At 42.9% G+C, this 15836-nt stretch overlaps 2 protein-coding genes across 2 annotated transcripts; one reads left to right on the top strand and one right to left on the bottom strand.

The window, feature by feature from the left end:
- Positions 1-44: 44 nt before the first annotated feature.
- On the bottom strand, positions 45-7056 carry NMT1 (N-myristoyltransferase 1). The gene is made up of 12 exons (XM_053453610.1): positions 6887-7056; positions 4717-4807; positions 3868-4012; positions 3456-3574; positions 3073-3164; positions 2823-2939; positions 2513-2683; positions 1836-1944; positions 1049-1219; positions 761-928; positions 490-627; positions 45-389 (listed from the first exon to the last, which is right to left on the bottom strand). The coding sequence occupies exons 1-12, from the start codon at positions 6994-6996 to the stop codon at positions 369-371; spliced, it is 1452 nt and encodes a 483-aa protein (XP_053309585.1). The 5' UTR covers positions 6997-7056; the 3' UTR covers positions 45-368.
- Positions 7057-8539: 1483 nt separating this feature from the next.
- DCAKD (dephospho-CoA kinase domain containing) lies at positions 8540-15437 on the top strand. The gene is made up of 5 exons (XM_053453240.1): positions 8540-8660; positions 10303-10453; positions 10572-10775; positions 11909-11996; positions 13554-15437. The coding sequence occupies exons 2-5, from the start codon at positions 10342-10344 to the stop codon at positions 13837-13839; spliced, it is 690 nt and encodes a 229-aa protein (XP_053309215.1). The 5' UTR covers positions 8540-8660; positions 10303-10341; the 3' UTR covers positions 13840-15437.
- Positions 15438-15836: the final 399 nt, after the last annotated feature.

The raw sequence follows: 15836 nt of genomic DNA, 5'->3' as shown, positions 1-15836 counted from the left end.
CTCCGTGGCAGGTGGCATGAAAAAAAAAACATCAGACACCGGTGTACATATATATAATATATACTTTAATATTCAGCCACAACTCTTTCGTTTCAGATGGCAGCAGGGAAGGAAGAGCGGGCGCATTGGTATATTCACAGCGGGGGTAAGAGAAAGAGAGAACACCCCTGAAAATCCTTAATTCAAGCCAGGCTACAAATTGTCCCCGCTTTGCGCCTTTGTACCCCAAATGCACATCAGTACAATGCATTCCGGGGCTAAGCCCATAAAAGCCTTCTCTGCTCCTTAGGGCTGCTTTCTCCAGTGTCTGATCTCTGGCATGGGGAGCAGACAATGTCCTGTATCACCCCCTGACCCCTCCAGGTGCTTTACTGCAGAACCAAGCCCACCTGTAGAAAACCAGAATTAAGAGTTATTATAAAAGGCGATCTAACCTATTAAACGTAAAGCTTGCCGGTAGATCCCATCCGTGAGTAACGTTTGGAATACCTTTTCTGGCCCCATGCTGGGACATTTCCAATTATACAGGTAATACTGCAAATTTCCATCTCCGATCCCAAATTTCAACTTCTCCAGGAAAGTTTTGTTCTCCATTAGGTCTAGAGCATTAAAAACATCAAAACCTTTCTGCAAAAACAAAAGTCGGATGAGTAAAGAAGTTACAGGCATGATTGGTGAGGTCAACCTGAATATTGGAGAAGAAAGAAAGAAGTTATCCAGGATGAGCCAGGACTCATTGATTTTTTTCCTCCCTACTTACAGACTTGGCCAGTATAAGGCCATCATTCATGAGGTCAACCAGAGGCGTCTTGGTGTGGACATTGTAGAAGGAGTATGCCGCCTTGAGGCTCTTGTGAGTAGGATGATTCATGATGGTGGAAGGCAACGTGTAGAAGCTCAGGAAGTCGGTCACCTCGCCTTCCGGGCTCTGCGAGTCAGGAGAAACCCAGAATTAGTATAACCAAAAAAAAGAAAAGAGAGAGAGATCTCTCTTGTGTGGAGATTTAGAAGCTTCCGGGACGTGGTTTGGAGCCTCCTCGGCTATTACCTCCACGACATAGGTGTCTATGATGTTTTCCTGTGGAAGCAGCCAGTGCTTAACTTCCTCCTCGTTCATTACGGGAGCCAAGTGAAACTGGGACAGGTACTGAGCCAGAAGCTTGTGAACAGCAGGGATATGGCGAACCTCCATCGGCTGCAAACCGGATGTTTTGGGGGCCTGAAGTGAGAATCAAGTATAACCTGGTCATTTTTCCATCATATGCAACAGAGGTCTTACTAGAAGACCACTCCACTCCTGGTGCTCAGCTACCATGCATGCTATCGCTGCTACCAATTCCAATGGGAATGTGTGGGAAGTACACCTAAGCATGAAAATGCATTATAGCCCAAGAAAACGGACTCGAACATGCCTAAAAAACCAGGGAACATCCAACCACTAAAGTGTCCATGTGCAATAAGTCACTGTTGAATTCCAACACAAAGCAAAGACTCATCTCCTGTACCAAAGTATTCTCAACAAGTGACCTAGGGGACCAAACTCAAATACATTTACTATGAACCTCTAAACCAATGACAAAGGTCACTTCAACGTCCTTAACGACTAAACCAAGACACTTCGTAGCATTAAGAAAAAAAGACGCACGGTCAGGTTCGTGTGACGTTTCATGGTGGAACTCCAGGGAGCGAGACATATTAGGATACACAGCCACAAGGCATAAGTAACAATTTGAGGAACAGGCCTCGTTTCTTACAAGTAGAGGTCATCCATAGTCCCCTTCTGTGTTCCGCTGCACGTTCCTGGATCTACGCCAAGAAAAACAGACCTCACTCACCTCAGGCAGTCGGTAGAGCTTCATGGTCCTCTGCATGGTCATGTTGCGGCTCAAATGAGAAAACTTTACTTCAATCAGCTTGCGTGGGTTTAGCGATCTGTGCCAGTACCTGTGGAGAAGACACCAGCATTTAGCAAGGACACCATTAGGTTTTGGCATCAGGCCAGTCCTATCCAACATAATACTAACTAAAGCTGGCCCTTGGCATATTCCTAAGACTCTCCTGAACACATCCAGAAGAAAAGAACCACATGACAAAGGTTTGGGACCCTAGTGAGTCCACCCAGGAGTGTCTGTCCTGCGCAAATCCCAAAGAACAAGATGTAAAATCATCCAGAAAGTCACAAAGGGCCCCTAAGATCATCCTGCAGGGTTCTACAGGTCTCGGTCACCTCACCAGGGATAGTGTTGGGTTCTGAAGGTAAGGGGGCGATTTACTTTGTGTCTCTACTGCCCCCTTGAGGATGCAATGTTTAACCATTAGTGAACCACTAAACGGTGTGGATTTCTGGAGGCCATACACACTCCCCTGTATAAAACATAAGCATGCGCTCCTGTAAGGTGATGGAAAGGAAAACTAGTCAATTTTTGGCTAGCGCTGAACCCACCAACCACAACTACCCTCAGGGGAAGATCACTCAGGTGACAGAGGTACGTAGAGGTGGTAATGACAGTACCTGCAGGTGCCAACAGGTTTCGGCAACACCACGCCAGCCGTGTAGACTGCCTGAAAAATCCCCTCCATGTGAACGCGGCGGGTTATCTCTCGGATCAGGACAGGCGCCACTCTCTTAGAGCGTAGCTTCTTGTGGACACATAGGAAGTTGATTTCTACCATTTTCTTGGTTCTAAGCGGGTGGAAAATAATATAAAAACAGTCACTGGTGATGATGATGATGGCTCGCAGCACCCAGGGAACAGTAAACGGTTATTTCACAAACACACCGTTTATCTTTTATATGAACAAACCAGTCCAAGTCTACTCACAGGTCATAGATCTTCATGGTTGCTGGGATGGCACTAATAAACCCAACTAGTTTCTTGCTGGTGATAACTCTCACGCCGCAGTGCCACTGGGGCAGCCAACCTGGAGGCCTCAGGGCCCTGAAGACACAGAATGCACGACATTCACTGATACTGGACATCGACAGAAGGTCCGAAGCCTCAAAGGACACAGCGGGGTACAAGATGACATAAAAAGGCAGGCAGGCAGGCAGGGCTACGGGGGTCAACTCACCAGAGCAAGAACTCAGGGGAGTAGTCAAAGCGGAACATGTTGTCATCATCCTCCACATAGTTCTCATTGAGCAGGGTGTAGAGCTCTTTCAGCTGAGGGGATTGAGAGAGAGAGGAGTCATCAATATGGACTGGTGGGGAAAGCTGCAGTACTAACTGTGTATGTCGGAGGTCAGCAGCAATGAGGGGCAGGGGGTCTTTCCAACAAGATGGATGAGAATAAATATATATATATTATTAGTATATATAATAGTTCGCTATTCACTTAGTTAAGCGAAATGGACGGTCCTCTCCAATATCAGCATGGAGGTCATTTCTGTGCATGTGCAGCTTGGGTAACTACTTTTTTTTTGGCTTTGATGTCCCTTGTTCATGCCCACTTACCACCGCCCGGTCACCCAGATCCAAAGCATCCCAGGTGAAGCCCTGTGGCAAGGTGTACGGCTCCTGGCGGATATTGTCCTTGTCCGGCTCAATGGGTCCATGTGAATTCACCACTTCCCCTGGAACAGGAAGGCAAAGGGTACACAGTCATGAGAAATAGAGATATTAATTAAATTGCAATTCCGATCAAATGATCAGTACACGTATCAGAGACCTCATACTACTACTCACATTTAAATAAGATTGTAAACCAATGAACACGATGACCAGTTAAGAAGAAAATGTTCAAAATTTAGGGTATGAAATACCCTCAAAAGAAAGCCTTTGGCCCAAAAAGCGAAGAGAGTCAGACTCTAGCAAAGTGGCCAAAAAAAGGTTGAACTCCTCATCAGGTTACGCAACTGACTCCTACCTAGTTTGGGAACAGGTTGAGTGTCCCAAAACTGGTAGCTTCTCTTGCTGGCCTCCTCCATCGTCTTAGCTGGACCTTGTCCTACAGAGAACAACTCAATGGCCTTCTGAATTTCCTGAATCCTCTCAGCAGGCAGCGTGTTCACCTTGAGATTTGGCAGAGGGAGACACGAACGTTACAAAACGAAATCTATTAACGGGCAAACACGTGAAAAGATGTCCCCAGGGAAACGGATCATGAAGATATGGAGCCTCTTACAAACCAGAAGCTTTCATTTCTGGTCTTCACTCACCGCTCAGGTTCCTTACGTTCCTCAAACACACATGTGAGGCGTAGTATGAAACCAACGCTGATTAACTGGGACCTGTCTGCGGATATTTACAAGCGATGTGAGAAACCTTATCTAGAACGTGAAAAGTTCAAACCACACACCCGTTAACCACTTCCGTAGCCATGTGTGGCTTACTTCGCTGCTAATAAAACATTTACAGGAGGTCAGCTTTCATCATGATATACAGAAGAAGCATTTCTTCTGGTGGTCTCTCCATAAAGAGACCACCAGCCATAGTTAAAAAAAAAAACCTCACTGTTTGGTGTTCAGTAGAAATACCTTCTCAGAGAAGATCTGTAGAAACCAAGCATACCATGGATGACATAACAGTTAATCGGCGGGGCAATGAAACCGTCGGGTGCCCAGGAGCAGGTCCACTAAACGCTCTATTAAACAGTCTAGGCTTAGGTTAAAACCTGGCCAGCCAACCGAGAAAGTCTCCTGCTTCCACCAAGAGTTTGTGGTCCCCCCCCCCAGGCCAGAAGAATCCTATCTGCCTGTCCGGCTGAATTATTTACCGGTGCGTCAGCCGTCTCCAGCTTGTCTCCTCCTTTGTCTTTCTTGCGTTTTTGTTTCTTCTTTTTCTTAACGCCGCTCTCATCCCCGGCGCTGGAAGAGAAGACAGCGTTATTATGATAAAGACTTTAAGAAGAAGAACGCGGACCATTAAAGGTGACATTTCCTGTTGACCATGGGTCATACCAACTCGGGGACCTAACCAAATCCATATTACTGCTAGGGCATTGGTGCCAGGAGGACTTTATTCGTTCTAACACCAACCCTGTGTAGTTACCACCAAAAAAATGCAGAGGGGGAGGGGAAAAACCAATTTTCCAGTGCATTTTAGAACATTCTCACAAAACCGGAGCTGTAATCACACCTAGTTTACCAGACGGCGCACGAGGAGGGGGCTGGGTAGCCGTAAAGCTCATACATCTCCGTTTGACGGTGAAGCCGACGATAATTTGGTCGTCAAATACGCAAACAGGTTCTGTCAGAGCATCAGATACATAGCGGGCGCAATGGCAAATATTCTATACCATTCTATCTTATACCTAAGACATTGCCTTTGCTGAAAGTTGGTGCTCTGCAAGGACTACTCATACAACTGCTTAGAGAGTCGGGGGTTAGTAAATAGCGCGATAGAACCTCAGCGGTGAGACAAGCCACGCGGGGAGCGGAACATACCTGCTAATCCTATTAGAGCCACTGAGACAGCAGCGTGAAACACGGACCTATTTAAGTCCTATTACATGTGACAGATGCCGAGAGAGAGCGATACAGAGAGATGGTGCCAGAGAGACATAGGGCAGTATCAGCTGTTTGGATAACAGGCACATGTTTGGGAAGGGGGAGGAATAAAGCATTGAAAAGAAGGGAAAGGCAATAGGATCCTTTCAGCAGAAAATGAATGAAGAATACAATATAATAATAATAATAAATAAATAATATCGCTACGGAAGGACGGGAAAGAAGAGTACAATAATAATAATAATAACAATAATAATAGATGACGGCGATCCATTATGCGTAAGGGTAGCCCAGCAATTTGAAAACGTGCTTTTTGTTTTTTAAACAGAAATTGCTACAAATTACAAGCACTGCCATTAAAAAAGGTTTAATTGTCTCGCCGGCCCCAAGTGACATGTGGCTGGCATGGGACCGACGTGAAAACACGACGCCGGGAAAAGAGACGGTCGCTGGAAGCGGCCATAAGAGACAAAGAAACAGGAAGTGTGACAATCCACCCAAATAGTGACAGCAAGGGCCAAACCCAGGGCTAGAGCTTTCCACGGCAGCGATGAGCCGCACAGACGCCACGTAAATGGATGACATCACACCAGTTACCTGCATGTATACGGAACCCACCATAACCTACACACCCCTTGTGTATAATCCTACATAATTATTGAGGTGTAACCAGGGTGTGAAAGGAGTCCCCTTTTTGGGCAGATCTCGAATCAGCGTGTTTTTATTTTTTTAATTCATTCATTCATTCAATCTAACAAGGGATATCTTGGAAAAATGTAACATACGGTATCGGTACAGCCTGTAGGATGGTACACAGAAAATGTATACAATACTAAGCATATATAATAAAGGTGATCTAAGGGGCGAGAATTAAAAAGGGAAGGTAAAAATAGCTCTGATGGCGCACGCTCAATAACTGGGACATTTATACTGATCATCCATTTCTTTTTAGGGGGGGGAGGGGGATCAGCAAACCATGGCAACAGAGATCAGTGCAAACCAAAGCCTGTGTAATGCAAAAGCACATCATTGAAATGCAGCTTTATTATACATCTTAATTCAAGGCAAGGAAATGGTTAAGTTCCAAGATCAGAGGGCTGCATCCAAATTAAATACTGGAAACCCTTTTCAGCTGCTGCACTGATCAATAAAGCTTGACATTGTCAATATACAGACTGAGCATTTATGAAAGCGGTATAAATGAAGCCCTTTAATCCTAAGGCTGTGAATAAAGGGGATAAACCTGACCCAGCTCCTCCATTTAAACCCTGATCCCTGAGTGACAGGTCACTGGAGCAGTGAGAGCACAGGCTCACCCCTCTCTCAGCCAATCACGATTGAGATAGGGTGGGTTTACATTGCAATCAAGGCACAATGTGTAAGAACGGTAGCCGGGTGGAGTCACAGCGGGCAAAACGAGGGGATACCGGTCATTACCCCATGTTAGAGCTGTGCTTCTCTTCGTTCTCGCAGTCGCTGCAATGTCCGTGGCCATTCTCGTCTTCCTCCAGGCGATCGCCCGCTGCTGTCTCACTCTGATCCGCCATCTTTAATCCAAAGCCGGGTAAGGAGGAGGACGGTGAGACGCTATTGGCTGCCTACCGCAATGTAGGCCGGGAGTTGTAGTCTAGCTGGCTGAACCTTTGCAACGACGATTCCCATCATGCTCCTGGCAGACGGAAGCCGCGGAACGCAGTGCATTCAGGGAGTTGTAGTCGGCACAGGGTTTTTTTTCTGAGAGCCTAGCGGCAGGGAGTGACCCTGTAACCCCGAAAGGGTTATTCCTGAACAACTGTGACTTTCTGGGGTTATTTATTAAGGGCTCATATACATACCTGCCAAGTGTCCCTCTTCTGGACCTACATAAAAACTTATTTTGTGAGTCACAAGGTTCTACATCCCTAAAAGTAACAATAATGCGCCCAGAACCTAGTAATTCATTAACTATTTGTCTGCCCCATAGTAGGGCTGGGGCACCTAGGCTACATAATTAAATGTTCAGCAGCGCTACAGAATATGATGGTGCTATATAAATCGCATCAAATGCTCATGAGCCTCTAATTGGATTGCCTTGTCTTAATCCAGCCGATATTAATGTATCGAAGTGAAACTGGCGATTCATTTGCCACTCGTGCCAAAAAACTATGTACATGCCAAGTAATCCAGGACTGTCGGCAGCTATGATGCAGCCGATCTGCCTATATTATGTGAGTGTTCTCATTCTCTATGAAGATTTCTCGATGTCTCCGTATCTGTCTAGATAGCTCCTGACTCCTGCGGGGGCCCTCGCCTCAATGTATATATAATATATTTTTATTCACCGCACAAGAAGCAGCGCAATACCTTTACTCAGATACTAGTATTAAAAACATTAGGTGGGAGACCCCCTTTAAGTGTCGCCCCGCTTTCAGGAGGTCATCTAAAGTAACGGATGGGGTAATAAATGGTTTCAGACTTCCGGCGTTCGGTTAAAAGAAGCCATTATTTGATTTCTCGCACATAACGTGTCATTTCCTCCTGATCTCTCGAGCCGCAGCCTCCAGATCCCGAATTCGACTTCTGACCGAAGATCCCTCTTTACTTTTGTGTATTTTGTATGGTTTCATTCCATCAATTAGCAACTCCTTTTGGACACCTTATTTATGGGGCCCGAAAAGTGCTAACGTTTGCTGCAGTTAACAGATCCCAAGCCCCGGGTCCAGAATATGTTCTTATTCATTACGCCCTCACTCTGCTTTATTCCTCCTCATTAACACCCTAAATTATTTCTGTCCTTCAGTCGCTTCACCTGCCATCTGCTCACTGTGAACCCACATGACCTCATTCACTCCCAGCCAAAGCTGAGCCTCCAGCCCATAAGTAAGCTATGCAGATCGACTCCACCCACAAAACATGACCTCAACTCTGGTTGGCTGCTTTTATTTCACTATAGCCAATAAGCTCTAGGATAAAATATTCCATCCTAACAACTGGCCGGTATCCACCCCTAGAAATGTGTAAACGCCCCCCCGCCTCTCCTATAGCTAAAGCCTCCGGGGATTAGGAGATGTATGGGAACCACAGAACCCGGAAGTCGGCTTCAACATACCAACAGGAATGGTCAGTAACGAGAGACGCTATTCGTTCGCTAAACGGTAATGGAAAATGTTGGCCAATAGGAGAGCTGGATAGTAATGTGTGGCGGAAGTGAAGCTCTGGCATAGGACGGCTGGTAAGTGAGTGTGATAAGAGGGAGGGCATATAGGAGACCCCTTTAGGTGCTGGGCGGGTGAGCGGATTAGTGCTTTAAGGGTCTATATATTCCATTTCTGGCTTTACTCAGAAATAAACTGCAGGTTTTTATTCTACCAGCCTCTGGGGTGTATAATGCATATCACACGGGCTTTCTATAGCTTTTTAGCGCAGTAAAATAGTGTGGTACGTCATAATGTTATTAAAGTTACCTCATGTTTGTCTATAATGTACAAGTAACCATATATATATGTCTCTTAAATGCAATAATACCTATCAATATTTACATATCATGTATATAAAAACCACAGTCTGAACACCAAATAAAATATGTTAACCCATCTATTTCTAAAATGAGAATTCTTTTCTTTACAGTAAATATTTGTTTCTTAAAATAAAGAGTAAACAATATTTAATAATAACAATGTATAAAGAGTAATGACATCTAATAATAATATATAAATAGCACTTAATAATAATGTTATAATAATAGTATATAAAGACTAATCAGTATTTAATTATATATAAAGAGTTAACAATATTTAATAATAACAATGTATAAAGAGTAATGATATCTAATAATAATATATAAATAGCACTTAATAATAATGTTATAATAATAGTATATAAAGACTAATCAATATTTAATTATATATAAAGAGTAAACAATATTTAATAATAACAATGTATAAAGAGTAATGATATTTAATAATAATATATAAAGAGCATTCAATATTTAATAATAATATTATAATAATATCTATATATATACAAACAGGTAATATTTAATAATAATATATAAAGACTAATCAGTAGTTAATAATATATAAAGAGTAATCAATATTTAATAGTAACAATATATAAAGAGTAAACAATATTTAATAATAACAATGTATAAAGAGTAATGATATTTAATAATAATATATAAAGAGCATTCAATATGTAATAATAATATTATAATCATATATCTATATATATATACAAACAGGTAATATTTAATAATAATATATAAAGACTAATCAGTAGTTAATAATATATAAAGAGTAAACAATATTTAATAATAGTAACTATATAAAGAGTAAACAATATTTGTTATTACGTCAATAACGTTACGTTTTGTTATGAAGCTACAGGAAACCGTCTCAAACAGTGAAAGTGATTGGGTTTTGGGAGAAGACGAACAATTATTGTATTATTAAACATTGACGTGACTAAATGTGCTCAGTTGTTTACTCATCATATTGTTTCCAAGAAAAAAAACTGATCATTTGGCCCATTTCTTATACACTGATCATTTGGTCCTTATCAGCTGTCAAGGCTCTACTTTTGTTGCCACGACAGAAATATATTGCAGTAGGTGCTGTCACGCCAAAAGATGACCGCACGTTAAATGCCAAGATACATCTGCAACTTAAGAAGTACTGGAGATCAACCTAACATGAAACCCAAAATAGGAGATTAAACTCCTATTAATCTGGTAATTTATAGAATATCGCCTGCATGGTTTCCTTCCTCTGGTTTAATGGGGAAAAAATGTATAACGTAAAACCTGATGTCCTGTTTATTTCAGGGTAATAGTGATAGACGATGCGCTCTTCACCATAGCCTCCATCTTCTTGTAGGTGCCAATATTTCTACTTGCCCCACATCTTTCTCCAGCGATGTTCCTGGTGGGGTTGTCTGGTGGCATTGCTTCTGGTAAAAGCACCGTGGTCAATATACTTCGTGAATTGGGTTGCGCTATTATCGACGCCGATGTCCTTGCAAGGCAGGGTAAGTACCCTCAAAAGAGGCAGTGTACAGGGTATTGTCATTCCGCTCCATGCCCCTATCTTGGAAGAAAATGTCTTTTGGGGTATTAGCTCATATTAGCCATGTTTTGCTGTTTTAGTGGTTCAGCTGGGGACCCCTGCATACAACCAGATTGTACATCACTTTGGAGAGCAGGTGCTACTCAAAAATGGGGAGCTGGATCGGGAAAAGTTGGGATCAATTATATTTTCTGACCCCGAGAAGCGAGCCCTGCTGAACTCCATCACTCACCCGCCGATCAGAAGAGCTATGCTGAAACAGACACTCTGGTATTTCGTCATGGGTAAGTGGACTGTGGGAATAATAGAAAGTTATAGCAACAGCCGAGTGGAAGCTTTGAATATTAGTGCGTTCATTTATTTATTAAGGCAAAATAAGAAAGCCCCCTACCCTTTCGTGTACCAAAGCAAAAGTGAATCTGTGTCAATACCAGATCCCATTGCCTGTAGGACAGAGTACTTACAACATACTTTAATACGCACTCTTTGTTGGTGGAGCTGCATGGGTTCCACATATTGGTTCCCAAACCAGTACATGAGGCATAACAACTTGTATGGCTATCACCATGGGAGCGTGCTTCAGTAATTCCAAAGTCCCGAATCACCCATGCTTCACGAGAACATGTATATAAGAATTGTATTTTTGATACCAGCCAATCAAATAAAGAACGCTGGAACCAAAGAGCAAGGCGGAGAACCATTACATCTGGCAAATGATGCCTTTGCTCTATAGAATCATTATCTCTGGGTTTGAGGCTAGAATATTTCAAGTGGTTAAATGGCATCCGATACAGTAGCAAGAATGCCAGTTCATTGGAGGTTTCCTTTCTGCAAGAAACTGGTAACAGTGACAATAAGGTGACAAATGTCACCCGGTCATCTGGGACAGCGAGTCTCTCGTTATGTGTTTTTTGGACAGATGATATCGCGGGTTTGAAGAAGCTCAGGCAGAATATTTCCCTCACCCCTGGAGATCGTAAGCCATCCGTTACAAATAATATGTCAGCCTATGCCGATAAGATCCTCAGGCTTTACAATAATAGGGGATTTGTGTAAAGAGGAGAGACCGTGTGAAAAAAAAGGAGACATCTTTTTCAAATGCAGATATTCTTGAATGGTGGCAGATAGTCTCGTTGCCTATTGTGAAGGAGTAGTCTATAGGGGCCGGAGGTATTTAAGTATTGAGATGCGTTAAGGCTTCTTCCTCAACCCACACCGTTTGAGTTGCGGTCCCTGATCATTGCCGTTCTTCACCTTACCCCAGCCAGTTTCTTGATTGCCCGGGTTAGTATTACAGTTTAAGGTCTATCTGTTATGTTGATTCTAGACCCAATTTTATGATAGGTGCCACCGGGTGATAATTACGTGATAATCCCAGGGTACAGACGCAGTAATGATATTTCCAATAATCCCACAGGGTATAGATACGTGATCCTTGACATCCCATTGCTGTTTGAGTCAAGACACCTGACACGCTACATGAAACACACCGTTCTTGTCTACTGGTAAGAATCTTCAACCAAGGGGAGTTTTGTGATGGTTACAAAGGAGGCATCATGTCCTATCTCCTCCGGTTCACTTCTATACGTTAGCATGGCGGGTCCACCACCTCCACCCCATTGCTTTAGTAGGACATATTCCAGCGATGCGACTCGAATGTTTCCTTTTCTTGGTTTCTGCTTCTAAATGGATTCCTAAATGAGGTCACCCTGAGATCCTTCACAGTATTACTCATTGTGTAATATTGGTTCTAGTGAACCCCGACTAAAAATACCCCAAAATAAGCAGATATTTTAGTCAACAGGAAATACAAACTCATGAAATCAGTGTTGATGGATAGGAACGTCATCTCCAGATAGAATCCAGCCTATTCACCTTCATTCTAGAGTCTTCCGGCGAGATGATCCTCCAGCTCGCTGACTTTTCTATGCGTTGAGAAAGGCCAACGTCATGGTACTTCTCATGCATGAAGGGCTGAAGGGATAATTCATAGTTAATGTGGGGAGATTTCTTTAAAGTCACCTTTTTTTTAATTTAATATTGATAGTGATTTAGCTATGCATTTGATTTAGTATTAATAATGATTAAACTATGCATTGTACAGGGTGAGCTCAGCCCTTCTTGTAGATAAAATGAGTTGCGTCACGACAACGCTGTAGGCTAACAAGGCACAATAAATAAATAGCTGATGATACCATTCAGTGCTAATTTTGCTAAGTGAACGCGCCCATTCTGCAGCCTTTACACAGAGCGTGTTGTCATGTTATAAGGCCAGACAATGGAAGGTGGCAGCTTGCGATATTAGCTGAGACTGACATTTTGGAAAGATCATCGTGATGTTTTGGGCAGCCATGCCATAGCAGTGGGCGTAGTGGTGGCAGTGAATGAAATTACCATGGCCAGCTCTGATCACTTTGATTTTAGTCGAGTAAAATAACGTGGGAGAGAAACCTCTCAGTCCCATTGGCTGGTTCCTCAGAATCCTGAAGATCAGCACTATCTGAAATGTAGAAGACCATGAAGCAGGACCAAAGCAGAGAGTTACGATATAGCAACATTTGATGGGGTCGCATTATTGCCCTATTTAGGTTTAACTTGGTCATTGGTCCAACCTTCCAGCAGTAGTGGTAAGGGTTAATCCAATAAAAGGAATATAAGCACACATGGTATAGGCTTTAGGTTATTCTGACAAGACCAAGGCTGGGTGCGGATCAAGAGGTCTCGACAGGTACAAAAAGTGGGATGACCAGATGGGTCAAATGGCTCCTTGCTGCTGCTAAATACAATATTTGTAGGGTTATCAACTTTATAATTTCATTTAGAGGCAAAGACATGGCTAAACCTTATTAAATCATTGATATAGTATGGAAAAGCAGGAGGGTATTTCAGGTTCAGATTGACCTGCGCGTGAATGTATCAGGATTTGAGCAATACAAAGGCTTCCATCTGTAATACTGACGTCTAGTTGCTCAGCACCGGCAGCCTGGCATTATTTTATAGTTTCTCTATGTACTCAGGGCTTCCCAAAACCACTAAATGACTCTGTTTGTCCACCTATGCAGTGACCCACAGACCCAGGTGGAACGCCTGATCCGGAGGAGCGGTCTATCCCGAGAGGATGTTCTGAAGCGTCTGGCCTCGCAGCTCCCTCTGGACAGCAAGCTGCCGCTGGCCGACCATGTTATTAATAATTCAGGGGACAGGGACAGCACGCGGCGGCAGGTCCTGCAGCTCCACGCCCGGCTGGAGGCCTCGCTGAGTTACCTTCCCGTGCGGGTGGCTGCTGTGACGATGGCCACGGGGCTTGTGGCCTTGGTGTGGATCCTGCTCCGGCGGTTGTGGCACTGAAGGAAGCTGAGGATCATATAGGGAATTTATAATAACCCTGCTTTTTTTAATTGGGTCACAGTCAGTCCATATAGGAGCATAATGACGCGCTGACTGTGACATATATTAATATTTTTTTACATTTGCCATGTTTTATAATTTAAAAGAAAGAAATAGTAATTTTATTAACTATGCAATGTTAACCCACAATAACTTAATAGAAGCATTGCTCTATTGTCTCATGTTGGAGATCCAGACCACCGAATTGAACAGCTGTAGACCAGTCTTAAAAGTTAAAGTGATAGACTGCTAGAGGAGCAATGCTGTGTTATAAGGAATGGCATGGTTTGTACAGGCAGTATAAGTAGGGGAAATTTTAATGTAAAACATGTCAAAAACCGGTCATCTGAAATATGACCATTACGTCTTGAAACCAAATGTATTGCTAACAATGCCTTCGGTGGACTTTTAAAAGGAATTTTAGTGTTCTTTGCCAGAATAAAATCAATGTTTTTTAAAGGAACATTCAGACCAAGAAAATCCATGAGGCAAAATAATTGGGCGTTATAAATGGTCCTTTAAAAATAACTCAATAATGAAATTAGAAAGTGGGGACAACGTGGATGATTCAGATCTCTATTAACCTGCATAAATGAAATTTCTGAGGCTGCTGTGAATTTGAAACCCAGATTTTATTCCCATTCATGGACAACCATTCCCACAAAGTACCCTATGTAAGTACCCTATGTAAGATACCTATCACATCTTGGAAACTGTTTTGGGGAGTAAAGAACAGAAACAGGAGATCTTAGCACTGGAGGTGTTGTTCAGGCATGATCGTGAGTAAAATCTACTCTTCTGAATTAGTAAGTACTAGCGGGTTTGCATCTGGGCTGGTCAAGCTGGGTTTGTACAGAAGATCCAGATGGCAGATTTTCTTCACCGAAATGGCTTTGTGATGGATAATTGAAGTTGTTATGGATACTTTGCACACCAAGTGTTTTTCTCTGAGCAGTCTGGATTAAGACAGTATTCTGTGTGAAGCATTGGAAATCTTTCATTCTGATCACCAAAGGCCGTGGTGGAACACAACAGACGAGTGTGAAGACCACTTCCCAAGAACTCGCGAAAAGATTTCCTGGAAATCGTTCATAAAATAGAATATTGCACACGGAACAATCAGCACTTTGCATCGCATATAACCAGTTCAAGTCCTTCAAAAAGCAATGGTTTTGCACATTTTTAAGGAGTCTGCTGGTCAACAAAACCCAAAGAAACCACAGATCAATACCAAAGCATAGAGCAATATTGAGGAGGACAAAAACAATTCTAACTCAATAACTGAATAACAAATTTTACCCTGACTTTCAGCACAGAGCTCTATCTCGGCTCCCACATGGCCTCCTCTAGATGCCACAAGGATGCCCTGATGGGGTAAGGTTAAGGTAGGAGGGTAGTCCCAACCTCTAACCACACCCTGACCCGGCCTCTTACCCGCCCCAACGAAGGTGTGACTTGGACTCCTGAAATGTTCGGGGTTTAAAAGGCTTGGATCCTAAATTTTGCATGTGCAGTTTTTTTTAAGCCATGTCTGGTAATAAATAATCTATGATCTAACAGCTTTAAAGGGCCCATTTGTACTCCAAGGACTCTTGGGCTTGGGGGGGGGTGAGGTGGTTCTAAAGCCTTTTACTGTAGCATGTACCCTGCCGGTGGTTACGGTTCATAAAAAAAAAATATATATTTAAATCCAAACATCTGAGCCAATAATATTAAAGGGGAGTGACTGATAAGAGACATATTTAAGGATTTAAACTAAAAATAGAGAAATTAGGCTTTTTTGAAAAACAAAAGGGCAAAATATGTCATGCTTATTATGGAATGACTCAATGACTATGTAGCGCAGGGCGCAGATCCCAGTTCTGGCCGGTGGGTGGCAGTCTAATAGTGTTGATTTTGTGCTTGTTAGCGATGAGAGGCATTTATCGACCAGGCACAGGGTGCAGGGGGGCGGATTT

Source organism: Spea bombifrons, chromosome 13, assembly GCF_027358695.1.
Source record: "Spea bombifrons isolate aSpeBom1 chromosome 13, aSpeBom1.2.pri, whole genome shotgun sequence".
NCBI classification, from domain to species: domain Eukaryota; kingdom Metazoa; phylum Chordata; class Amphibia; order Anura; family Pelobatidae; genus Spea; species Spea bombifrons.
The sequence above is the reverse complement of the archived record's forward strand: the minus strand, read 5'-3'. Positions and strand labels throughout refer to the sequence as shown.

What these genes read in the sequence shown, in the direction of transcription:
- NMT1 (XM_053453610.1), bottom strand. Translation starts at nt 6,996, where the DNA reads ATGGCGGATCAGAGTGAGACAGCAGCGGGCGATCGCCTGGAGGAAGAC. An exon ending in AGCTCTACCGACTGCCTGAG is followed by an intron (nt 1,220 to 1,835) that starts GTGAGTGAGGTC and finishes TTCTCACTTCAG; the next exon opens with GCCCCCAAAACATCCGGTTT. An exon ending in GCCTTATACTGGCCAAGTCT is followed by an intron (nt 628 to 760) that starts GTAAGTAGGGAG and finishes TTGTTTTTGCAG; the next exon opens with AAAGGTTTTGATGTTTTTAA.
- DCAKD (XM_053453240.1), top strand. Translation starts at nt 10,342, where the DNA reads ATGTTCCTGGTGGGGTTGTCTGGTGGCATTGCTTCTGGTAAAAGCACC. An exon ending in CGATGTCCTTGCAAGGCAGG is followed by an intron (nt 10,454 to 10,571) that starts GTAAGTACCCTC and finishes TTGCTGTTTTAG; the next exon opens with TGGTTCAGCTGGGGACCCCT. An exon ending in ACTCTGGTATTTCGTCATGG is followed by an intron (nt 10,776 to 11,908) that starts GTAAGTGGACTG and finishes ATAATCCCACAG; the next exon opens with GGTATAGATACGTGATCCTT.